At 47.1% G+C, this 25,953-nt stretch overlaps 1 protein-coding gene across 12 annotated transcripts in view; it reads left to right on the top strand.

Moving 5' to 3' along the window:
- Positions 1–8,666, top strand: part of KAT7 (lysine acetyltransferase 7) — a gene marked incomplete at its 5' end in the record, with an annotated part of 29,561 nt that extends 20,895 nt beyond the window's left edge. For 7 of the 12 annotated variants that reach the window (XM_084236688.1, XM_084236687.1, XM_084236696.1 and 4 more), the window contains 7 exons: positions 639–830; positions 3,196–3,285; positions 3,513–3,653; positions 4,735–4,828; positions 7,024–7,170; positions 7,751–7,857; positions 8,523–8,666. In XM_084236688.1, coding sequence (XP_084092814.1) covers positions 639–830; positions 3,196–3,285; positions 3,513–3,653; positions 4,735–4,828; positions 7,024–7,170; positions 7,751–7,857; positions 8,523–8,624 — 873 coding nt within the window. In that variant the 3' untranslated portion in view covers positions 8,625–8,666. The remainder of the gene's footprint in view (positions 1–638; positions 831–3,195; positions 3,286–3,512; positions 3,654–4,734; positions 4,829–7,023; positions 7,171–7,750; positions 7,858–8,522) is intronic. The other 5 variants (XM_084236694.1, XM_084236693.1, XM_084236689.1 and 2 more) reach the window with 2 other exon arrangements.
- Between the last annotated feature and the right edge of the window lie 17,287 nt (positions 8,667–25,953).

Here is a 25,953-nt window from a genome sequence, read left to right as displayed (position 1 = left end):
GACTCCCTGCCTGCTTGTGTATAAATACTGTGTCTATAACCCAACTCACAGCCCCTGAGAGGAGATAATCAAAAAAAATTTTCTGCTCTCTAGAGTTTAGATTCCAGAATTAAGTCATTGTACATGTTTCAAAAATACTTTTTAAAGCATCCACATTGAGTGGGTGTCTATGTAAGTGCGGATATATGGCGCCCAGATTCACAGATCTTTGTAAAAGCTGCAGATAACTACAGCACATTCTGTATCATTTTTTCTATTTAGTTTAGAATGTTTCCTAAGGGGAGTCTGTACTTGTGGTAGATTGCCTTTATATTCAGTTTTGTTCAGCCTGGTACTTGTTTCGATGTTCAGAGTGTAGTAGAGAGCAGAGGACAGCTAGCTGTTCACTATTGAGTCCTGCTCAGGACAGGTAGGTAGGAAGTTTCCTGTAGGCCTTCCTAACTATCCATGCCCACGTAGCCCTCTTGATGTAAAATTGCTTTTGAGTAATTTCACTCAAACTAAAGACAGAAGCTAAATCTGTCTGAATTTTTTCCCCCATAGACTAGAATAATGGAATACCCAGAAATTTACTCGGGCGTTAAAAAATAAAGGTGATCAATTCTATTACTTCTTTAACTTTCGATTTCTTTACATAGGAAAAGCTAAGATTGCAAGGCCAAATCACAGAGGGGAGCAACATGATTAAAACAATTGCTTTTGGTCGCTATGAGCTTGATACTTGGTACCATTCTCCCTATCCTGAAGAATATGCACGGCTGGGCCGTCTCTACATGTGTGAATTCTGTTTAAAATACATGAAGAGCCAAACGATACTCCGCCGACACATGGTAGGTTGTCCTGGGCTTCTGTGCCTGTGATTGCCATGAGCTGTAGATCTCTAGACTTGGTCCTGAGGTGACATCTACCCGAGTGTATCTCTCATTGGTCCACCAGTGAGAAGAGATAAAGGCATCGGAGGCTTTGAAAGCCATGTTTCAGGGTGGGGAGGTGTACATCCTGGCACAGCTGGCATGCTGGGTGGCACCCAAAGCAGATGATATAGTCCTTAACTACATCCTGTTGTGCACATGGCTCCATCTTTTTTCTTGCTGCCTGCTCAACTCCATTTCTTCCTTGGGATATGAATTACTTCTGCCCGCAGTTGATATGTGTCCCAAACTAAATGAAAAGGAATAGATTTCATTAGACAGCAGGGATAACATGACTCACTTATGTGTCCTTAATAACTAACGTGGGCCAATAAAGGCCCAGAAAATGTGCTGTTGAATGAACCCTTCTTTAACCAAGACAGATTATGAAATGAATGGAATGGGTCCATTCGTACCTTCTCGAGTTTACTTAGTGTTTTCTGGTTTTGGAACACTTACAAATGGGGATAAAGATTTACATTTGATTTTTGTTAGCAAGTAAGCTTCTGGATATGTTGCAGCTTTCAGCCATTTTTATTTCCCTAATTGTGGAATGAAGTCGTGTCTTATGGGATTTCTGTTCTTTGGGCAGGGATGGGGAAATGGTGAGGGGTAAACATTAGTCTGTCAGAGGGAAGACTTTTCTTCTGTAGTCACTGCATAACTGGTCCTAAAGCCATTTAGATGTCTCTTCCCCTCCATCTTTATTGCCCCGGATTTCCATATACTGAGCACCCACAACGCACGCATGCTTTTCATGATTTCTGTCATTACATTCTTCCTCTCCCACCTTAGTGATTCTGCTTTTTTTGTGTTCCCAGTTTTGGGCCACATGCAGTCCATAGTTTTGTGGACTAGAGCCATTCCTGTGAATTAAGCCCCCAGACTACGCCAGGCTTGACTTGGGGTGGGCGTAGAATGCCGGAGAGGGAAGGTAATATCTATGGACTGGTGCAGACACTAAGACACATGGGGTCATGGTTTCCAAAGTTGGGCTACATGATTGTAGACCATGGAGATAAACTAAAATATGGTTTTGCTATTGAAAGTAAAACTGGTATTTTGATTGATGTGAACTGCTTACCATTTATGCCCCCTCTCATTCCTGCTTATTTTATGTTATTAACCATTGAAATAGCCAAAAAGGGCAATAAATAGTATTAGGGGGAGAAAACAGAGGATCTAGATAAATTTGATATATTATACAATTATGAAAATTAAATATCAGGAAATAGATGCCTATTTCAATCTTCTGATTCCTGTCATTTCAGGTAATCGTAGAAATGGGCCCTCTTGCCATTTGGCCAACAGTATGGCTTCTCTTTTTAAACAAATAATTGTTGGATTAGTTTGGTTATTGTTGGAGAGAGCCAGCATGAGTTAAAGGGTGGAGATAGGAACAAACTGTAGGTGGAGCTTTCTTGAAGCAGTTCTACTTAATAAATATGTGGATTTACATGTTTAAATTGGGGCATGATTTTTTTTGGGGGGGGTCGGCATGATTCTTGAGTTAACCAAAACAAGGTAAAATTTAATTGAAACCTCCATATACATGTGCTTTTTAAACTGTATTTTTAAACCTAATTACATAAAACCTTTTAAGAATTCACCTATTCATAGCAGTTGCTGACAGGTTACATTAATCTATTAAGAATTGAGTGAGAAAAGGGGTGCCTTATGCCCCCTTGTGGTCATCCCCCTTCCAGCTTCTTGCTATTCAACCTGGCTGCTGCTTTGGCTTTTTTTTTTCAGCCATAGAAGCACTTGCTCCTATTTCCTTGTATTACAAAGGAACACTTTGGGAAGGGGTGGGTGAGACTGTTTTCTAATCTTAAGAAAAGGAAGAGCATAATAGTTAAGTGGTAAGAAGTTACTGGTAAAGGTGAGGGTATAAGTATTCCCATCTTTACTTAGCCAACTCTAAGCTGCTGGACAAAAGCTGCTTAAGAATTTCCTGTTGGTGCGAGGCATTTTATATTTATAATAAGGTATATTTTATTTATCTGGCTTTTACGTAGTAGATGATTTTAATCTCCTGGGTTGTAACAGTGCCAGAATATAATCAAAAAAGCTTCAAAGTGCTATAAAAATATAATAAATGCATTACAGTGAATTTAGAAGTCTTTGTTTTACTGAAAAAAATCTCCGCTCTATATTCTCAAGTTGTTGGCTTACTGTCTGTCATCTCAGCTAACTAGATTTGCCCTGTGATTCCTTTTCCTTTTTGAGTAGCTGTCTTATTGGGGAGATTTGTTTATGTTATGTGAATTTGATTCTCTTGCAGGCTAAGTGTGTGTGGAAACACCCACCCGGTGATGAGATCTATCGCAAAGGCTCAATCTCGGTGTTTGAAGTGGATGGCAAGAAAAACAAGGTGTGAAACATGGTGATGAAAGAAGCAGGTGGTGGTGGTGACAGGCTGCTGCTGACAGGCTTCAGAAGTAGTTTCTGTCTCCAGCTTACCTTGCGAAGAAGATGGAATTCTTTACAGACAGTTTCTGTTTAATTAGAAATAATGCTATGGTCTTTAATTTTAGGCCTTTATCAGATAAGTTTAGAAATCACTGGCTTATACATGAACTCTTGTTTCTCTGCTTCCAGATTTACTGCCAAAACCTATGCCTGTTGGCCAAGCTTTTTCTGGACCACAAGACATTATATTATGATGTGGAACCCTTCCTGTTCTATGTTATGACAGAAGCGGACAACACTGGCTGTCACCTGATTGGATATTTTTCCAAGGTCAGGAGGATCTGGAGATTAAGAAGCTGACCAGAGCAAGCAGGGTGATTGATGTTGGCATATGGAGACTCAAATCACCTACAGAAGAGGCAATACTCTGGACGATGACAGCTCTTTAAAAAAAAAAAAAACAAGCTGTTCCACATGTCAAAGATTATTTAATGAAAATATACAATTCTTTATTAAAAGCTTCGGGTTTATTCATTTTTTGATTCGTGGGTTGGAGCAGCCTATTAATTACTGGCCAAGCCCCTGCCTACCAACCCGCAAGCCCACATCTTACAGTCAAGCCAAAGCTCCTGGCTTTGCCCTCTTTGTTATTAACTTAAAACCAGGAATAAGTTCCTTTAACCTGGCTTGCTAGCTGGGCTGTCAGTGATAACACCACTTTCCTTGGAAAACTCAAGGCCAGATTTTGCTTATGACATTTTTCTTTTACTTAAGATTTTTAAATATAATAACTATGTTTTGAACATAATTCATGTCTTAAAATTCATCATTTGAAAGTGTACAATTCAGTGGGTTTTAGTATAAATTGTGCAACCCTTGCGCAATTGCACTGATCAGTTTTCATTACCCCTGTGAAAAATCTCATACCAATGAGACACCACTTCCCATTTCTGCTCAACCCCCTCTTCTCCTCTGTCTATAAATTTTTCTGTTGTAGACACTTCACAGAGGCATACAAATGTGATTTTGTTTTTTAACCCTTGGCTTTCAGAATGGTAACTTATGTTTCAGATCCCTCATTCCTATGACAACCTCCTTTTGGAAAATTGCTTTTAAAGTGGGCTGCTCTAGATTGACTCAGCAATCTCAACCTTGCCCTGTTTGCTCTGACTGTAAGAAAGCTGAGTCGGCCCCTCTTAAAATGAGACTGGAGGTCTTGGAGCTAGGGAAACCACAGGATTAATGGCTTTGGCCATTGTCAGGGGTGTGGAGGCAACAGCTGTGGGTCTGATAGCCACTCCCCAGGACTGGTTAGGCAAATATTTTGCAAGCAGTCTTTGTATCTGTGGGACAACTGACATCTTTGGTTTTCAAAACTAATGACCTACCATCCATTTGCTCTTGGTTTTAGGAAAAGAATTCATTCCTCAACTACAATGTATCCTGTATCCTTACCATGCCTCAGTACATGAGGCAGGGCTATGGCAAGATGCTCATTGATTTCAGTAAGTGAATCTGCTAAGGCAAGGCCATGTGTAGGTTTTTTATGGGCTCTACAATTGCCAGTATGGAGTGGGAAGACTGATACTTATTATGTGAATGAACTTGGACATAGTTGGCCTGGTACACATTGAGCACAGTGAATGTAGGACGATGACCTGGCTCCTAATACTAGGAGATAAAGAGGATAATAAAGTAAGGTTTTTAGGATTATCCCAGTTCGAGACTTAGTGATAATAGCACAAGGCTTCAAGTCTGTTTTTGGATGCCAGGTATTTAAGTTTTGTAAGGACTTTCCTAGAGGCGTTTTTTGTTATACCTGATAGAGACTTTGAATTCATTAATCATGTATTCTGTGTTTGGAAATTTGCTTACTCACTAAAAGTTATTTGTAACCCCAGAAGTACCAAGAGTATTGGTACTTCTGCATTTAGTTGTGACACGTAATAGTAGCAAAAAGGAAGTCACTGCTTGTTCCCAGCTGAGGTCGATCAGGATGCCATGTTTCAGTTCTCAGTGTAAACAAGTATCCTTTTCATGGCCCATTAGTTCCACATTTTATTTATTTTAGTGCTTTTGTTGCTGATATTAAATGACCTCTACATGTAGTGCCAAGTGCTGTCTGGAGGGCTATAATGTGCCTTACAGAGAAGAACCTGTGTTAGACAGGCTTCATTCAGGCCCATGTTACTGTGTTGTTACCCATGAGTTCAGTGTTAAAATAATCAGCAGTATATATTAATTTAGGGATTTTTAAATGGAAGCACATAGAATTAGGTTACATGATTAGTGACAAAAACATGACCGGATTTTTCACTAATTCATTGTGACTTTACAGAACACAGTTGCTATAAATCATGAGAATCAATTGTCTCTTATTCAGTGTTCACTGTTATGTGACATATTTTAGTCAGAGTTAGAATTCTTAGAACGAGCCTTCCATTTTTAAGCCATTTAGGAAGAGATAAATCAGAAGGTGGCAGAATCCTTTAAGAGAAGTAGGCGCTGTTTATCTTTGAATAATCAACACCTATTTTATAAACTTGATTTTATGGAAATTTTCAAACATGCAAAGGTAGCATAATAACCTCTATGATTACCATTTTATAGCTAAAGTCTTATTTTACCTATATTTTCCACCCTCAATTATTTTGATATCTCTAAGGTCTATTACATCAAAAAAACAGCCTCAGATTTCTTTTTTTTTTTAAGATTATTTATTTGTTTGTTTGTTTATTTGTTTGTTTGTTTATACAAGCACTGGGCACAGTCAGAAACGCGGGAGGGTGAGAGAATTCACCAGAGCCAGAGTGGGGAGCAGAGCAGGCAGAAGGACCCAAGTACCCTGCTGAGGGGAGCAGCAGGTGGCAGGAGAGGTCTGCGCGCCATGTGGGACCCTCCTCCCGTGGCCGGGGAGCAGCTGGGGATCAAACTGGTGCTTCAGAGGCTGCGGGCAGCCTCGCAACCCCAGCGCTCAACCGCTGTGCGACCGGGGAGGCCGAGCCTCAGATTTCTTAATAGCAAAAATTGTAATATTCAACCTTGCCTAATTTTGTTCTTTTTTCCCCTTAAGTAATTATTTTTACTCGTATCCAAATAGAATTGATATATTGTTATCAGTAGATGTGGTCTATACATTTACTCTGAAAGTTCCCCTTCCATTTCTTTATTTCTTTTTGAAGAAAGTAAGTTATTTATTGTTGAAATAATTTAGTAATCTAGTAGAGTTTCCCAAAGTAAAAATTTTGCTGACTCTATCCCCGTACTGTTCGAACGGTTGATTTTTAAGTGTTAGAACTAGAGGCTTGGTGAGATTCAGATCTCCACCACTTCATAGGTGGTACTGAGGTAATCTGTTAACAGTTCAGAGATTTGAGAAATATGAAAAGCTGCATAATGAAAGGCTTTCCATCTCCTTGCCAATCTACCCTGTTCTCAAAACATACCATTGTCATGAAAGTTGCTAATGAAGCTTTCCATAGTTTCTTACTGTTTATTATAAATAAATGCAAATACACCTCCTGTTTTGTTTATACAGAGGCAACATATACCACAACCGCATGGTATTCCAATGCAGGACTAAACCCTAATTAATATTGTAGAACAGCCTGTATACTTACACTTTACATATTAACACACTTTTGGTATTAGGATGAGAAACAGTGTTAGAAAATATGTGTTGTTTTTTGTTCCCTGGCAGGTTATTTACTTTCCAAAGTGGAAGAGAAAGTTGGCTCCCCAGAACGTCCTCTCTCAGACCTGGGGCTCATAAGCTATCGCAGTTACTGGAAAGAAGTACTTCTCCGTTACCTGCATAATTTCCAGGGCAAAGAGATTTCTATCAAAGGTTGGTTTTGACTCTAAGATGATTGTTACTCAAGTCGTTACATCCACTAAATAATCTAACTTGCGTACCCGGTAAGCACTGTTATAGCTTTGTAACCTGCAAGGATAATGTGCTGTTCTGTTTCATCTGAAGATGAGAACAGGTGATGCACTGAAAATGGGCCCTTGCAGAAACCTGTTAGGGTACCTAAAGATTCCAGAACATTTGGCCCGTGGTTATATGGTTCATTTTCTCAAATCTGGCACTGCTAACACTTGAACATGTCGAGAAAGAAGACACATCCAGGAGCTTCTAATGTATCTCTATTTATGCAAGGGAAGACAAATTTAGTTTGATCTGTCTTTGGCCTTGATTTCTATCAAGGGCAAGAATGATTTCTTGCTGTAAGATCCCTCTTTGGTCGTTATTTGGACTGGTCAACGGAATGCTTTCTAAACTTTTTCTGAACAAGTTGGATTGAGTATGGAAGATTTCATCCATTTGCAGTCCGCTTGGATTTCCTCGAAGGGAAAGAGAGCTTTGGTAGCAGGGTAGGTAGGTCTGTGCTATGGCCAGGTTCTCAGTAGTTTTTCTATTTCAGAAATTAGCCAGGAGACAGCTGTGAATCCTGTGGACATTGTCAGCACTCTGCAAGCCCTTCAGATGCTCAAGTATTGGAAAGGAAAACACCTAGTTTTAAAGAGACAGGTAAAGTTATCAGCTGCTTGCTCATTGCTGAATATACTTGAGGCTATTAACAGCAAAGTGGGGCCTTAACACCTAAAAGGTAATCCTCCTTTCTTAAAGGAATTTGACTCCACATATCTTTGACTTGGTCTCATTTCTTTAGCGTCCAGTGATGCCTTTGTTAAGCTTATCTCCTACCTTATCCTTATCAGAGCTTTTGGTAAGCTCCTGTCTCAAATTTGGGTGGCACAAGATAAGTAGCTCCAGTTAAGCAGCTTTATGTCTCAGTACTTCCATCACTTGGTGATTTTCTTGGATTGGAGAAAATCGCCCATTTGTAGAGAAGGATCTTCACCAACTGCAGTGCTCATGGAAGTGGTTTAAATTCCTTTAACATATGCCATCTCAGCTCATGCAACTGTTTAAATGGACTCATCCGTGTTGTAAGAAAATATAAGTAAGGGGTTTCAGTTCTCAATATGGCAAAGAAGAAGAAACAGATTGGATAGGAAAGCATTTTGTGAGTAAAAAGGTCTTTTTTTTTTTTTTTTTTTTTTTTTTTTTTTACACTGTTGCATTACTAGTAAACCTTTGGCAATTCCTTTTTCATAGTCATTTTAGTATCCACCTTTACACGACATTTTAGTTGAATGCGCGTCATAATTTTTCCTGTTCTTCTCCTCCAGGACCTGATTGATGAGTGGATAGCCAAAGAGGCCAAGAGATCCAACTCCAATAAAACCATGGATCCCAGCTGCTTAAAATGGACCCCTCCGAAGGGCACTTAAAGTGCCCTGTTACTCTGAGCCAGCGAACCCCAGCAGTAGGAATCCGTGCCCTAGGGATCTGTCTGTCATTTCTGTTGCTCTTGTGATTGGCAAGTACAGTGTCCTTTGGGAAGGCCACCCCCTCAGGACTGTCCTGGCTCCGACCTTCGTGTACACTGCAGACGCTGGTTCTGAGGAACTGTTGTTTCGGCCTCAGTGAGGTTGCCTGGATGGGATCTCTATTAGACTTGAGCGTGGATCCCTCGTAGCACTGACCCAAGGTGTTCTGTTGGGTACTGCGCCTGTCCAGTCACTGGTTCTCTCCTCATGTTCTTTAGCCCCATGAGGTTGTGTCGTGTCTTCTAAACTTTGTACTTGTGCTTCTTGCTGCCCAGTCACCAGACCTCCAAATGTGGTTGTCACCACCGGCACCTTTCCATTTAGCCTTCACACATGATTTTTGGAGGGGCAGAGGAGAGGTAGCACTTCTGTGTGTGTATTGGGAGGGGTGTATTCCCTTTGAATTTCATCTCACTTTAATTTTTTTCCTCCATTTTTATTGGAAGACCTTTTCTTATTTGTGCTCATTATCAGGCTGACCAGAGCCATACTTTTTGAAGACTCCCCAGGGATTACTTTTGGTAACAGCCCATAATCTATCTGAATGAGATAGAAGAATTAAGAGGTGTGGCAATTATGTATTTTGATTTGAGTTCACCTGTGGGCAGTGGGCAGTGCCTTGGTGGAAGGGAATGAACACTTTCTGCCTCACTATAAGTGTCCCATGGTAAATGTTTTCTCTCCCGTTACTTCCTGTCCCTGCCAAAATAATTTCTAGTTCTCCCTTTCAGGCTCCATGTTAAATGGTTAATTATACTGCAGAACCTTTTCACCAGTGTCAGTCTGACTTGGCACACTGATAATTCTGCATAAGTTTATTTTTATCTGAACATCCTCAGAGAAGTAGAAAGTGATCAATAGTGACTCCTGTCACCCAGCCCATGGCTCAGCCAGGTCGAATGGCCACTCCTGTCAAGGTTTGCTTCTCTGTTAAACAGTGCCTCACCCTCCCTCTAGGGCTGAAGTGCTTGTTCTTGTCCTTCCAAGAACTCCTCCATTTCCTTTTTGGGATTTGCCATCATTCCCCTATTCTCTGGTCTCCTATTTTGGGTGGTGTTCATGTGAAGGAAAAGATGGCTCCCTCTAATTTCTCTAGCCCACTATAACCCACTATCCCGGGGCAGCTTTTGATGTATGACATGTCACCCTTCCCAAATTGTTCTCCTCCAACACTGCTGTCTTCATGTGGCGTCCTCACCACAGTCCCGACTCTGGTCATTTGTGCCTTTCTCTTCTCATCTCCGTACACTACTTATACTCACTGTGGGTTGGGGGGAGCTAATTTTAAGCATGTTCAGTGGCAGCTCCCCACCAGTTTCAGTGTCACTGTTAAAATATCCAAAAGCAACTTCACTGGGGGTTTTCTTAAGGGGTTAAAGGCCTTTTACAGAAGCTAACCCTTCCCCACATGTGGTAGAATGTGCTGTTCTATATCTACTCCTCAATAAAGCATGTTCTCTGCTGAAACCTGTTTGCACCCAGGGGCTCTCATTTATGTATGAAAATGGTGCAGCTGACCTGCTACTAACAGTAAATGCACTTAGGATTTACTTTTTTTCCAAGCAGCCAACTGTGGTATGGTTTGTGACTGTGGATCTTTTTTTCCTCTGTGATGTGGGCTGTCTGTGGAAGGGGTACTTATTCTGAACTTGTCTACTTGGGATATGTCCTCTCTGGCTCACTTTGGTTCCAACCAATGGGCATGCATAGCAGGGACTAGTCAGTATTTTAAAGTGCATTTTCTTTTTTTCTTTTTTTTTTTTTTATAGAGGCATGCTTTATTTATTCATTTGCTGGTTTGTTTGTTTGTTTTGTTTATACATGCACTGGGCACAGTCAGAAGCGCGGGAGGGCGAGAATTCACCAGAGCCAGAGCGGGGAGCAGAGCAGGCAGAAGGACCGAAGTACACTGCTGAGGGGAGCAGCGGGCGGCAGGAGAGGTCTGCGCGCCATGTGGGACCCTCCTCTGGTGGCCGGGGAGCAGCCGGGGATCGAACCGGCGCCGCAGAGGCCGCGCGCAGCTTCGCAACCCAGCGCTCAACCGCTGCGCCACCGGGGAGGCCCTTAAAATGCATTTTCCTCTGATTTCAAGGTTAAAGGAACCAACAGGAAGATACCCATGGAGGTGGGAAAGCATACCCCTTCTCATCTCCAAGTTCATTTGCCAATAGTGAGCAGTGTCACTGCTAGTCCTTTACTTTTCCAGGTTGAGGTGATTGCTGCATTTTTCTGTAGCAAATACTCAAACGCAGGTAAAGGTTTTGGAGAAGGAAACCTGGAGCCCAAGGTGACACAGTAAGCGATGAAGCCAGAAACCTCCTTTTGCTCTGTCCAACTTGAGAGCCCATGCCCTCCCCTCTGCCAGTTCCTTCCTTGCCTCTGATTCTTTAATGATGAATCATCTTCTCGTTTCTAGTTTTCTTTGCTTAAACCACAGACCTTCATGCTTCTAATGGCTTCCTTTGCCAGAAAAATGAAACTGGTGAAAACTTTGGGATAAAAGTTGGTTTTAGTTGATATTTGTGGGCTGGGGAGCTAAATAAGGAAGCAAAAGATGCCTCGTGCTAGCTGTGCGTCTGAGAGCAAGCTGTCTAGTGGGCACTGCCACTTTGCTTACAAGGTCTCCTTCAGTCCTCACCATACCACCACCATAAGGTGGGTGTTTTATCCCTTTTCCACAGGGAATAAATCAAGGCTCAGAAGCCTTGCTGATTCCAAATCCCATGCTTTTGACATTGCTGTCTTGAGACATGGAATGTCTGTATTTCTTTTTCTCACAAGAGAATAGTGGGTTGTATTAGGTAATTTTCATGTGGCATCCTCTCTATATGGTAAGACGATGCTTCCCATGTGGCCGTAGCTTTGGTTTTTTCCTGAGGTTCTAGGCGGTTGCCTGGGTAGGGTTAGGAATGACCTTGAATGGAGTTGTCTGTAAAGCCAGTTGGTTCAGATCAGGATTGGGGCTACATATGAAGAGACAGTATAGAAAAAGATCACAGCTTGCTTACAGTACACATTCCTTCTGGAACATTAAGAACAGTTTTGTAGATTTGTAACTTTTCAAAGGCAGTCATAAACACATTGGCTTTTAACTCCCTTGAAGGTCAGGTGATTTTTGGTGGCATTGGCCATACAGGTTTTTTATGAAGGGTGTGAAGAGCAAGCAGCATGGTTCTCAGCAGTTATTCTTTCCCTTGACCTTTTGAGAATCTAATCAAATCCAGGTCTTTTGTTATCTTAATGCAAATAATCATGCATTTGTTGATAGTTCAGAAAATCAAGGTTTTGAAGTCCATTCCTGAACATGGGGGTAAGAAATAAACCCCAGCTTGAAAAAGAAAGCCCCAAAGAGGACTCCCAGCTCCACACACTACTGGCGCTAAGCTAGCTCTTTTAGTGTGCTGGCTCGCGTGGCCCTCAACATTATTTTCCTTCCCATGGCCTCACAGATACATATATATGCAAAATGTTGTATAGGGTTTTGTATGTTAGAATATTGTATGCAACGTGTGCTGGGAATTCTAGAACCTACCTTTTATTTTCTTTGGGATCCTGGAGTTAGAGAATTGGCCCCCTACTAATTGTGCTCTAGAATTTTTCTACCACAAACTTGTATGCCTGCTTCTTCCAGCCTGTTTCCTGCTGATGGGACAGTATAATTGCCCACATCCTTTGGTATCTTGAACAAAATGCCCATGGATATCATTAAGAAGGAATCAAAGGACTGCCAGTGGTGCAGAATGTCCCTGCTGCTGAAATAATTGGTTTGTCACTTCTGTCTTGTGCAGTACCTTTAGAAGAAGGTCGTGTTGCCACCATTTTTAGGGTCTGGGGGTTGGTTTGTGCGCAGGAGTGGAGAAGTAATGTGTGCTATTGCGTAACTTTGGCTCCATTTCTCCACCCAAATGTTCTGTGTGAGATATAAACATCTTAATTCTCCACGTGTCATGTTCATTCCAGGAAGTCAGCCTTTTTTAACAGGGTATTTATTTTGAGAAACAACTCACACTTACTCTGTTTCAAAGTTACTATAAACTTATGCTAGAACATCTCTCGAGATGCCCACCAGCAATTGCTCCCATCTCTGGATGTGTGTGCTGCTCCTCCAACATGGGCTATTTTCCTTCTCAAGTGTGGGCTGGACTTTTAACTTGTTTGCACTAACCCAGTGTGGCAGGAGTGATATCCTGTAGCTTCCACTTTGGCTTTTGGAAACCAGCTGACTTGTTTGCAAACCTGAAGCTGGAGCTAAACTGAACAGTGGTGAGGAGGTAGAGGCAACCGAGTGTGGGAGCACCAAGATGCTCCGCTAGCAGCAAGAACAACCCAGACCCTAAAATCCCACCTGAATGTGACCTCTTGAGCGATCCTGTTCGAGCCCAGGTGAAGTTAATGAGTCTTAACAACCTGGAGAATTTGGAGAAATGCTGTTGAAGCAGTTATTTGGGAGTGGTTTGATAGCACTAGGTAAGGGGAATGAGGACTTTTTGAAACCAAAGCATTTGTGTGTTCCTTGCACTAAATGTCTGTGATGAGGAGAAGGTGCACCCAGAGGAGGGCTGCCACCTGTGTAACTCCCAGGGGTACCCTTCCCGTTCTTTGAGTTGGCACCCTCAGAACCAGTGCAGCTCCTGTTGGTCATTTGGTCTGTCTTCTGAGGTCCCTGCTTTGGAATTCTTAGCCACCTCCTTGCAGCAGCAACTGAGGGAGTGAGTTTTCTCTCAGGACTAGGCTCCCCACTTCCTGCTCCAGTGTTCATGTGCCTCCCCATTGCTTATGGATTGGGTTCCCCTTTGTCATGGTTAATTCTCCGTAAGTAGCTTTTGCCATTTCCCTGCTCATAGCATGGTTGTGTCCATGCAACTGACAAAGTCCCCCCTCCTGGCCTAGATGGGAAAGCCTATACCTCAGCACCCCCCAGAGTACCCCACAGGCAAGAAAGGTACTGTAGTTAAATAAATTTGGAAAACACTGAGTTAAGAAATCAGCATGTTTTCTTATGTGAGGGCTTCTCAAAATCTTGGTATTTTCTAAGAGGGAGATACATTGTAATATTCCTGAAAATAATAGTTTCATTACTACCCACTCATAGGCCCAGCTAAGGGAATTTCTTGTGACATCTTGATCTCTCCACCTGAGACTTGTCTGTAGGATTATGGCGTAGCCTGAGTGGTTGATTGTGGTGTCAGAAAGCCTTGGCTCAAACCCTGGTGCTGCCATTTCCTGTGACTTAAAGCATCTGAAGGACGAGTATAACCTTCCTAAGAATGAAGGTTGCCCAGCAGAACATTCGACACACACACACTGATAAACAAGAGATGAATTTGCAGTCTCCTTCAGAAAGCTCAAATACATGTGGTTTCTAGTTGTCATCAGTGCTTTGAAGCAGAAATGTCAAAGTGTGTGAGCCTAACTTGAGGATACTAGCAGACTTGCTGTGGCAGAAGCCCTATCTGCCGCAGGACCTGATCTGGGACCTGAAGGGACTGGAGCATTGTTTAGACTGGAGAACCTGAAGCAGGCAAGCACAGGGCCTTGGAGCCTCGAGGAGAATGTCGGCTTTGCCACCCCACACCCCTGGGGTGTTTCTCACAGAACAAGGGTGAGGTATGAGAAAAAAAGTGAAGCTTGCAATTCATTCAAGGCTCATGAACAGTCCTAGACTGGAGATTGTCCTCAGGTCTTTGGAAGAATACTTAAGTAATCATAACTTACACCTTAGCTACTTGACCTTTTAGTGGCTTTCGCTGTCGCTAGAACCTTCCCAGGCACCCAGATGTAGGGCCTGCCGTCTATGCCAATGCTTTCCCCTCTGAACATTCAGGCCATCCCCACCAAAGAAGCGAGATACCAAAAAAAACTTCTAGCACATTTTCTTGGAGACAGGGACACCCAGAAGCCAGATGTTGACTATCCTAGTGAAGGAACCAGCCTCCCTTTGCTGTGGAACCCACGCAAGTGCCAGCTGACTCCTTTGTTCAGTGCTGTGCTTGTGGCCTTGAGCTTACTCTGGCCAACATGCTTCTTTCTAAGCTTCTTGGGCTTTGTCCTGGCTGCTGGTAAACCACTGGGGCACACACAGTTCTCCCCATCAGACTGGGGCTCAGCAACCCTCAGGATGGTTTGAGTTCTCTGTGCTCAGGGCTGGGAGAGCTCAGGGAATGATCAACTGCCTGGGTCCCTGAAATGAGGGAGGATTGAAAGACCTCACACCCAGTCCTCTAAGAAGATGTGGACTTGGTGCCTTGCAGCAGTGATTGGGGCTTCATGGCATTCTAAAGGGAAAAGCTCCCTGCCTTAAAGTCCCTTCCACTCCAGAATACCTGCGATACCTCCCCACTTTGTCAAGGTTACTTTCCGTTTTCTGTCATCCTTAACCTGTGCCCCAAGCTTGCTTTCCACTTGAGGAAAATTCCCTTTGTGAATCTGGAAACGGCCAGTGGCCTGCTGATGTGCCCTGAACCAGAGGAGTCGGTCATTGTTCATTCCTTTATTGAGCCCCTACTGCGCCCTGAGCTTTTAGGGGAGAGGAGTGGGTGTGGCTGGATCCTGCTGTGCAATGAGGTGAAAGGGGCAGAGGGAGAGCAGGCTCACTGCAGCTGCAGTGGTGACAACAGTGCGTTTATGCGAGACTGCTGCTTGAGGCCGCTGGTCCTGGAATGAGTTCAGTGAGGGCCTGTGGACACACCAGCGTTGAGCCCAGGTGACACTGAGGAGTCTTGGCCCAGCAGCTGGTCGGCTGTGTGGTCCAGGTAGGGAGAACGGGACTTCGTCTCCAGGAAGCATGCACTGGGGGTTTTCACTTGGACCCCACGTCCTCATCCTCTCTGCCTGGGGAGAGCTCTGCACATAGAATGTGGTTAGGGGTGTCTTCTCATCCCTCCACCTGCAGAGGCATTCCCTGCCACACCGTTTCCTGCCTCAGGTTTCCTGCCTGTCGATATCTAGGGTGACCAAATCACAGGCTCATCTGCTGTATCCACCATTGCACCATCATAAAGGCCTCCAGAGTGTGGATGGGCCATCCCTCAGTTACCCTCTGAAGTTGGGGACAAAAAAAGTACTGTGGACTAGAAACAATACAGCTTTTGGTCCTGGCCCTGATACCAGCTCACTGTGGTTTGGGGCAAGTTGCTTTCCATCCCTGAGAAGAGATGATTTCTTAAGGTCCACACTAGATATGCAGTTAATTTATTTCTAATTGGTGTTGGAGTGACTCCCACAACCCACTGAAGGAAACACCTCAAAAAAAAAACCCTCATGGAAAACATTTCCTGTCTTCATTCCCAAGAGCCTGAGTTAGCACGAGCACCTGTTCTGTGCGGGAAGTTAGTGAGGTCCAGATGTCTGCGGCTCTGGGGGAAAGGCCAGGTGATAGGGACACTGGGGCTCAGTGTCTTGACTCGCTGGGACACCCCCTGCCCTTTGTGCTGTGCTGGCTGGAGCTGGCTTTCTCCCAACCTGACTCCAGCTTTCGTGCTTGTCCCCATGAGTCTATTTGGAGTTGTGGCTCCTACTGGTAGGGGTTAGCTGGTAACACCCTCCTGGGGTGATCTGCACTTAGAATTTTTGGAGACAGAAAATATCTTAAGATTGAAAGCATGAGTCTAGGATTCACCCCTACACACCATTCTGCTACCTGGAAAGGGGAGCGCAGGGCCTGGGTGTGGGTGCAGGTAGTGACAGGACTACTGGTATTTCAGCCCTGGATTATCAAAGGGACCACTTCCTGTGCTTCGACTATACTCTGCAGTCTCTGCCTAGTGGCAAGTGGGGGGCCCGTTCCATGGAGACTGGCAGCACAGTGGCCACTTTCCCTAAGATGCTCTTGCAATCCACTACGGGCTTCACCTACCTTCTGTAGATGGTCCTTTCCTGCCCAGGAGGTCCTGGACCATTTGTCCTCGATGATACCCTAGTGATGGAGAAGAGAGACAGGAGGTGCAATAGTGGAACGCTGTCTTGAAACCAAGACGGCTAGGGCCAGAGGTAGGGCCTGGTAAATGAGAGTGTTTCTCAATCATCCTAAGAGTTGAGAAAAACCCATGAATTGGTTCATTCACTCACTGATTCATCAACTGAGTCCTTCCTTTCTCCCTTCTGCCCTTCCTTCCATAAACAACCTCAAGGGTGTTTCTAATATAAACTGCTGGGTGTTGGGGATACCAAGGAGATGGCAAACCTGGCACCTGCCCTGGGGCAGATTTCTAGTCCGGGGACAACAGCTGTGTGACCCAGCAGGACAGTGCAGTGCATTGTGCCAAGGAGAGCTTCGGGGCCAGGCCCTGAGAGAAGCTCCACCTGGGCAGGGCAGGCAGTCTGGAAGGAGAGAGGCCTGGGAGTCCGTGAGGACGTGGTGAGTCATGCTGAGGCACTGGACTTGGTCCTGGGAGCACCAAAGGATGGGTGTGTAAAGGTTGGTTATTTTGGTTGATTTTATTTATTCTGTTTTACCGAAGGGGCTTTAAACACGCTACTGCTCGCTTAGATAGGCACTTCCAAGAAAATCTTTGAGTCCCAGGTGAGGAATGGATTGATCCATTTTTCCAGTTCCATGCTTTAGACCCAAGGTGATTTTTGAACTAGACTCATCCCTGTCTCCTTGTCCCTGTGACTACTCCGTTGACATGAAACAACCAGGAGGTCGTCTAAGGAAGCAACCAGGAGGCTGAGTGTGGCCGATCTGCACCTCCACCTCCACTGCCAGTGCGGTCTGTCTCCCGTCAGGCTTGTTAGTGGTTAGGACAACTCGGCTAACCCCTCAGGGAATATGCTGAGGGGAGGGTCTGGTTGACAGTTTACCTGTTCTTCTCTCTGACTGGAGAGGAGGTATTCCTGGGGGAGAGAAAAAGAAGGAATGAAGGCCACACTGCTTCCCTGGGGCTCAGTGATGTGGGAATGGCTCATGGCTCTCTGGGGTTGGGTGCCTTGGTGGGGCTTCAGGGGAACTCCAGTCCCTCCCCAATGTCCTCATGTGGCTGGGCCACTCTGCTGCTCCTGGCAGAGGCAGCGTGACAGTATGGGAAGCACACAGATTTGGGCACTGGCACTGGCACCAGCAGGTCATCCTGGGAAAGTGCTAGACTTTTCTGGGCCTCAGCTGTGAGATATAATCACATGTGAGCACAGTAGGAGCTCAAGGAATGTTCCCCTTAGACTCCCACCCTGTGCTTCTCATGGGTTGGGTTTAGAAGAAAACTCTGAAGTGGTTCAATCTAAAACTCATTTTGTAGAGGAGAAAACTAAGGTTTGAAATGTCTGGTCACATGATGTTTTTTTCTATTTTTGTAAGCATTTTTTAAAAATCACAAAAGCATTCCTAGAATGCATACCAATTATAAAAAGGGTCAAGTAATGTGGAGGTTTGTACACTCTCCCTCACCACCACCTCTAATCCTGGAGGTAGCCACTGTTGATGTATTTCCTTTTAGAACTTTCCTTATGCATCTTTATGTATATGTGTGTGTGTGTGTGCATTTAGTTTTGTTAAAAAACAAGTACTTTTTTTCCACTTAACCAGTACCACAAAGGTTATGGATATGCCTAACATATTGTGACCATCCCCCTATAGATGGTTTTGATGTTATTTCCAAAGTCTGGCTATTAGAAGCAAGTTGGCAATGAACACTCTGGTACAAATAGCTCAGGACTCTTGTACCAGTAGGATTCCTATTTGACAGAGTTCCTGAAGTGAGAATATTGATGAAAAAGTATGTACATGCCCACCTTGATGGATAGTACCAACATGCCCTCCAGATAGTACATAAAGGTGCCAGTTTCTAACTATGTGAGCCCAACAGAATTGACTAGAAAATTTGGCTTGTGGGTCTGCTCACATCTAGTTGCTGATCTCTAGCTTTGCCACCACTCTCCAGAGTCATTTACAGTACCCAAGGCAGGGGCACCAACAGGGTGCCAAGTACCAGCCCCTCCCCCCTTAGGGGGATGGTCCCCCATATGCTAGAGACAGTGTCCCAGCTGGCATCAGTAACACTCCCCAGAGTGTCCCAGTTTGTAGATTATACATAGGGTACACTACACCCCATCGTGTGAATGATCCCCACTGGACTGTACTCTGGGTCCTGGACTTTAAGCCAGGGCCTCTGCATGGTGTTAGAACCCACTCAAAACCACACCTCCATGGGGGCCTTCCCACCTTAGTCACTCACCTCCCACCCGTTTCCCCATCAGCCCAAAGAACTGGCTCGCTTTGCCCCTCTTCACCTCCTGAAGCTGGAACTGAATGCTGGGGATAATATCTTCCTGAAGAAGCAAAGAGTTCATTAGAGTTAGTGTCAGGGCGTGGGGGACATGGGTGGGGGGCAGGGGTGAAGAGACAAGATGGGCAGCCTGAGCAGTGAGAATTGCAGTAGTACTTGTCTGTTGGCACTGCATATTTTACAAAATGCTGTGCATAGTAACGACAATAACATTATACTACTATGACCCTGGCACTGTACTAAGCATTTTCATATGTGAACTCATTAATCCTCACCAAACCCCAAGTACTATTGCTGTTACCATTTTGCTGATGAAAACAATGCGTTGTGTCACTCAAACATTCGAGCAGGGGGCACCCTGAGGTGCCACCACTCCTCTATCACCTCGCCTCATTAGTGGTTAGAACCACAGTGTAAGTTCTTTCTGAGTGCTAGCCAGTCTCTCCAGTGTCCCCAGCCCTGTGTCTTGAGGGGCAAAGGGTTGTTACCGGCCAAGAAAGGAGGAGGACCATAAGACCCAGCTGCAGGGCAGGACCCAGCTGTACTCGGTTTCCATGTGGGTGCACGGGGCACCCTGTCATACGGTTCCACCTCTTTGCCAGGCCAGGTCCTCTGATGCTGGGCACAGATTCAGTAAAGGCTGGGGGAAAAAAGCACTCGGAATCATCTCCCCACTGTCCCCATTTTACAGGTGAGGAAAGTCATGTCCTGAGAGGAGCAGCAGGGCCCTGTCCAGGGTCACAGAGAATCAGTGGAGAAGCTGAGACTTGAACCCTGGTCTCCTCAACAGCGTGCACTTCCATTTGCAGACCAACCAAAGCTATCGCAATGGCTGTCTGTCCAATGGCTCTGCATGGGCACTGGTGCCTACTATCTGGGGCCTGGGAGGCACCAGACTCAGACTTGGACCATCTGGGAGCCTCCTAGGGGACTTTCCAAGCACTGGTCCTGTTTGCCTCTGGCTTGCAAGCATCTCCCTATATGACTGCCTGTAGGCAGGATCAGAGCTGGTGGGGTGCAGGTACTGGTCTCTAACTTTTAGATTTCTCCCCAATGAATGCTTAGGTCAGTTGAGTAGAAAAGACTGATGATTAAACCAGTACTTGTCAGGAGGGTAAGTTTCTACATGTGAGACAATAGTGATCCTGACCCAAGATGATCCCTTGAAAGAAAATTCTGGAAAAAAAAAAAAATTCTGGAAAACCTCTGATGCACAGAGATACCGAATCAGACCATGGACAAGGTATGCTGATGAAGTGCTTGTTGAAGCAAGGTGCTTTAGAAGCTGTGCTGTCTTGGACAAACCACTTGACATCTCTGGGCTTCAGTTTCCGTATCTGTGAATTAGGGATAATAATGTACCTTCTTCCCCATGAGATTGATATGAAGATTAAATGGATTAATATTTATAAACAGTGCCAGAAACATAATACGAGTTAAATAAGTGTTATACACAAACATGCACACACTCACACTCTTGCTACCATGGGGATAGGTCCCGTCAAAGGTTGGCCAGGCCATGGTCTTACCCACAGAGGGGCAGTCAGACAACTGGCCTTTCTGTATAAACCTGCTCTCCTGGCAGCCACATAGGAGATTCCTCCCCGGCCCCCAAACCCTGCTTCTCTCCAAAGGTACCTCCAGGGTCACCGTTACCCAGGGTCCCACTTCAGCGCTGAGAACGAGTTCCTCGTCCCTGGCCCAAGTGCAGGCGTTCAGCCCCATCAGGAGGAGCAGGGCAAGGCCGAGCAGCATGGTGAGCCTCCCTGTCCTGGACCCTCTGTCAGCCCCTCTTGGTCACCAGCCGGTCTGTCCTCTGGGTCCTCACTGGCTCCTTTCAGGTAGGCGGGGAAGCGCCACCTGTCTTCAGTGCTTCCAGCTATCCTGCTGCTTCTCCAGTTTATCTGCCCCCCTGGGCCATTTCCGGTACTCCCCTCCCTCCCTGACTAGAAAGGCCAATGGTATGAGGCGCTGCTCAGAAGGAGGGACAGGTCCTCACCCACTGCCACCCCAGCACTTGATCCCCGGCTTAGCCCTCTGATGCAACACCTGCCTCACCTTCCTTGGCCGTGTTCCCTTCAGCAGCAGGTGCACAATGGGGCAGTGTGTGGTGCTGGAGCCTGCAGCTTCCTGACTGGAAGCCCTAAGGGGCTTCTTGGAAGCGTGAGGGGTGGGGTGCTGTATGACTCCTCCCTTTTTGGTGCTCTGCTCCCTTGTACAGAGAGGCCTCACCCCAGAACTTAGTATTCCCCTTCCTGTCATGCAGCCCCCCTTCCTCGGTGTTCCCTACCATCTGTGGTCTCCACGTGTGTATAGAAACACAGGTCTTGCCCAATGAGAAACAACACTGTGCTTAGAAACAAGACTCTTCACAAGCCGAAATTGGGATTTGCCAGAAAAAAAATCTGCCATAAGTATCATGCGCTCTACCGCTGACACACGCCTTCCCACTACTCTCAAAGTGCTTTCTACAGCCAACCTGACCTGTCTCTTCCCGCTTACAGCCTTCCCGTGTGTCCCAGTCGCCCTCGGGCATGAAGTTCAAGCTCCCTAACATGGCTCTCCAGGCCCTTCTCCACTTAATGCCTCCATGTCTCCCTTCCACTTGTGCACCCACCCAGCCACCCACCACCCATCCATCCATGCATCCTCCCATACACCCACCCATGCACCCATCCATCCTAGCTGCACCACTAAGTAGCTGTGTGACCTCAGGCACATTTCTTAACCCCTTCAAACCTAAGAATCTTTATCTTTAAAACAGGATTAATAATAGCACTTATTTTCAAAGATGTTTGAGGATGAAATGAGATAATGGAGCACTTAGCACAGTGCGTGATGGTAAATATTTAATACCCGTTCACTGTTATTACTGTTACTATTATTGACACTGGGTGAAGCATGGGCCAAGAAAAATGTAGAAGACACCACTCTTGTCCAACAGCGCCTCACAGTCCAGGATAGGAGACCTCTGGCTGGTGGACAAGCTTTGCTCATGTTTGCTCGTGTTTGGTATGTGCACACATAGAAATTAAAGGGAAGGGCTTGACTCTCTCCGGCCTGCCCAGCAGCCATTCCCTGCCCCAGGACACACTGCGCCACCCCCAGGATGGGCTGAGACTTCTGCCCCCTCAAGCGTTGGACTTGGCTGTTGCCTCTGCCAGGGTCTGCCTTTCCACCTGGCAAACTCCTGCCCTTAAAGGTCCCAATTAATGGTCACCTCCTCGGTAGTAGTTTTCTGTCTCTATTTCTGTTCTCAGCAAAAATGAGTTAACCCCTTTCCTGGACTTTTCTGCTGTTTCTTACCTGTATGACTGGCAGCTCCACAGGCTGTGGTGGGAGGCTGTGCAGATTGCGTTCTGCGCAGAGGTGGCCGCCTCGGGGGTGTGACCCAGCGCAGGTGTGACCCAGCCCTCATCCTGCTCGCTGAGCTGTGTGGGCTGGCATGAGACTGCACTCTGCTACAAGCAGGTGTTTTGCTCTGTTTCTCCCAAGGGGGCCAGCTGGACTGAGGACAGGCCTGCTAGTCTGCAGGATGGTAGCTGATGACGGCCTGGCTTTCTGGGGTGGGCTGTAATAAATGTGTGCTTGGCACACCGAAGTCCTAACAAAACCTGCAATCACTGAGACCAGACCAGGGAAGGCAGAGATGAATCAGAGCATGTGGAGGTTTGAGGGAGGATACCCCCAAATGCATGCCACCTCCACCCTCTTCCAGGATTCTCTTTGGTGGATCCCAAACGGGATGGCTTCAGCCTCCCAGCATTTGCTGACATGCAGATTCCCTGGCTCAGCCTCACTCTGACACAGACAGCCCTGTCTGTGGATCTGTCCCCGCGCTCCGAGGGGCTGTCACTCACCTGCCTATGGGCAGAGTCCTTACTAACTCACATTACATTTTGGGGGTTCTTATGGAGAACAGTTTTGCTTTTCATTCTCTTCATTTCACAGATATGGAAACTAAGGCAGGGTGGGCTTGTTCTAGGTTACACTGAGGACGCCTGTCTGGCTAGCATCCTGGACCTCCCACCTCTCACTGGGGCCTCAGCCCACAAGGACAGGCCACACAGGCTGGGAGCTGAGGAACAGCATGGGCCTCCCGGAGGGAGATGACTTTCCATTCCGCAGTCAAACCTCCCACCTAAGGAAGGAGTCTCTCTGAGCCTCAGTGTCTCCCACTGCAAATTGCAGCTTCCCCTCACTGGGCAGTGGTCAAGACTGAATGGAGTCCCACGTGTAAAGCCTCAGCACAGTGCCTGGCACAATGTAGACGCTCACTTAACCCTAACTTCGATTTCGTTATTATTCCATCGCTGCAACCCAGGCGCTGGTCTCCCCGCCTGAGCTGACCTCCCCGCCCCACCAGCGCAGGAACCACCCCGCAAGGGACAGGATGTGGTGGGTGCACAGCGGGAGGGGGTGGCGGTGGTGGTGCTAGGGGCAGAGGAGAGGGCGGCGGGCAGAAGGGAGAGAAATCCCAAAGGTCCGGAAGGCCAGCAGGCAGGCAGGGCATGGGCTGGAAACCGCGGCTATTTGCAGCGTTGCCCTCGGGCTGCGGTCGGGCTGGCGCTCGCAGCGCTGGCGGCCGAGCCCGCTGCCCCGCCCGGTGCCCTCGGCCACCCGGGCACGGCCCTGACCCGTGCGACCCGCCTCGCCCGGTCCTCGAGCCCAGGCGGCGGGGGGCGGGGGCGCCGCACAGGGAAAGGACGAGGCCACCGCAGCAAGGCTGGGGCGACCCTCACCGACTGCGGGAGGGCGCCGCCCGGCGGGGCTCCGGGGCGGGCACGGGGCGGGGCACGTGCCCCGCTTCGCTGGGGGCGGGCGGGGTACGTCGAGGCGGGGAGCGCCGAGCCCGGGGGGCACGGATCAGGGCACGACCACCCGGGCGCCGGGGGCGGGCGAGGCGCGTCGAGGCGGGGTGCGACTCCCGGGGCGCTGGGCCCGGGCGGCGCGGGGTGGCGGCCGGGTGGGCCGCGGTGAGGCTCCCTGGGCGCCGGGCGGGCGCGGAGGATTGCTAAAGGCTGCGGTTTGGCTAAGATCGCGGACCCGAGGAGAGAAAGGGCGCGGGGGCGCGGGGAAGGGATTTAGAAGAAGAAAAGCCGAGGGAACAGAGAGGAGGGACCGCGAGAGGAGGGCGGATGCGGGCAGGAAGCTGGCGTTTCCTGAGCGCCTTCTCCGTCCAAGGGGGGCGGGCCGCCGGCGGGGGGCGGGGGCGGGACGGTTTTCCCGCCGGCTTGGGGAGGGGGAGCCGCGGGTATCGCGCCCAGCTCTGAAGTGAAGTGGTCCCGTCGGGATTCGAACCTAACCCAACTCCCACCCGCATGCGCTTTCACCCTGGCGGAGGAGCGTAGCTGGGAGCGAGAGGGGAGAGGCGGGTGGCGGAGATAAGGGGGAAGCTGGAGGGGAGGCAGGAGGAACGGGGCTCCCCTGAGGGGTCGCCGCTGGCCGGCGGCTCCACTACCGGAGCAGACGCCGCTGGGGCGCCGCTTCCGTGGTTCCGCGCCCTCCCAGCGCCCCCGTGTGGCGGCTCCTGGCCCCCGACTTGCCTCTGAGAACTCGGAGCTGGCGCACGGGCTGAGCTGGGTCCTGGACTCCGAGGACTGTCCCTAGGATCGAGGGGCAGGAGATAAAGGAGGCGCTGGGCTGCCCGAGTGGGGGAACCTCCTTAGGCGGCAGTGGTCCTTGTAATGGCGGGGGGCGGGGCTGGTGGATAAAAGTTACCCAGAACCCGTGATTGGGACAACGGTCTTTGCACCCTCTTTCTCAGACAATAATCCCTGCACCCTTCCAGCTGCAATGGCTTAAGACCTCTGAAAAAGGCAACTCTCCCCCAAATCTTTGAGACTGCATTCATGCATTCACTGAATCCTCATCAACGGAGCCCCTTCCCGCCCAGGAAGTGCTCAGGAAAGAGAGGAACAGACACAGACAAGCATTTTAATGATTTCCACACTGTGGAAAGTGCCAAAGGCTTGGGCCTTTGGGGGCGAAGGTATGAATCCTGAACCACCCCTTACCCACATTTATAGTGTGGGGAAAACTTCGGACAGTTGTCCTGGACAGAACACACTGGGTTTGGAAAAGTGGATCACTATACCCAGAGGGCAGATGGAGCCAACAGAGCCATGGGTGCTCGGGCACTTAATTCTGCTCACAGTCACAGCAGATGATTTGATCCAAGTTGGCCTGATTTTTGGGACGTCTCAGTCATTCAAGAAACTAGCTCTTCCACAGACAGTGGGGCCTGAGGTTTCAGAAAGAAATTCTCTGAGTTCTGAGAATGATTGAAAACAGTCCCAGACCTCACCCCTTCTATTTGGGTCTCTTGTGGGCCACCATCCAAGGAACGGTCCTGTCCCCATCTTTTTTGCATGTAGGCCCTATAAGAAAGAGAAAGGTACACAGCGTGGGGTATTTGTTCACAGGAAGGATTTCAAAGTAGGAGGAAAAGCAGAACATAATGGTTAAGAATTAGACTCAGGGTTCATATTCTGACCCCACCACTTCCCATCTGTGTGATCTTAGACATGTGATTTATTTATCCATTTATTTAAAACCTATTCATTCACTCATCCATTCAACTGAAGTAATGGGTTACAACACTGTAGCTACTTTAGAGTACAGGTTCACACCTCTTCAAATATGTTGCTGCACTACACCCCCCACCAAAGCACCAATACACCTTCCACCATTTGCTCCCAACTCACCACCCCCCTCACCACCACCTCATAACCTTGGTCTGCAATTGGATTCCAAGGGTTTGTTTGACTTGGTTTTGTTTGTTCCTTTGTTTTGTTTCTTTATATTCCACATATGGCTGAAATCATCCATTATTTGTCTTTCTCCTTCTGATTTATTTCCTCTTAGCATAATCCCTACTGGTCTATCCATGTTGTCACAAATGGCAAGGTTTCACCTTTTTTTTTTAACCACTCAGTAGTATTCCGTTGTGTATATACCACATCTGTCTTCTTTATCCACTCATCTGTCACCAGGCGGGCAAGTTATTT

The sequence above is a fragment of the Talpa europaea genome (assembly GCF_964194135.1).
Source record: "Talpa europaea genome assembly, chromosome: 7".
In the NCBI taxonomy this organism is placed as follows: domain Eukaryota; kingdom Metazoa; phylum Chordata; class Mammalia; order Eulipotyphla; family Talpidae; genus Talpa; species Talpa europaea.
The sequence above is the reverse complement of the archived record's forward strand: the minus strand, read 5'-3'. Positions and strand labels throughout refer to the sequence as shown.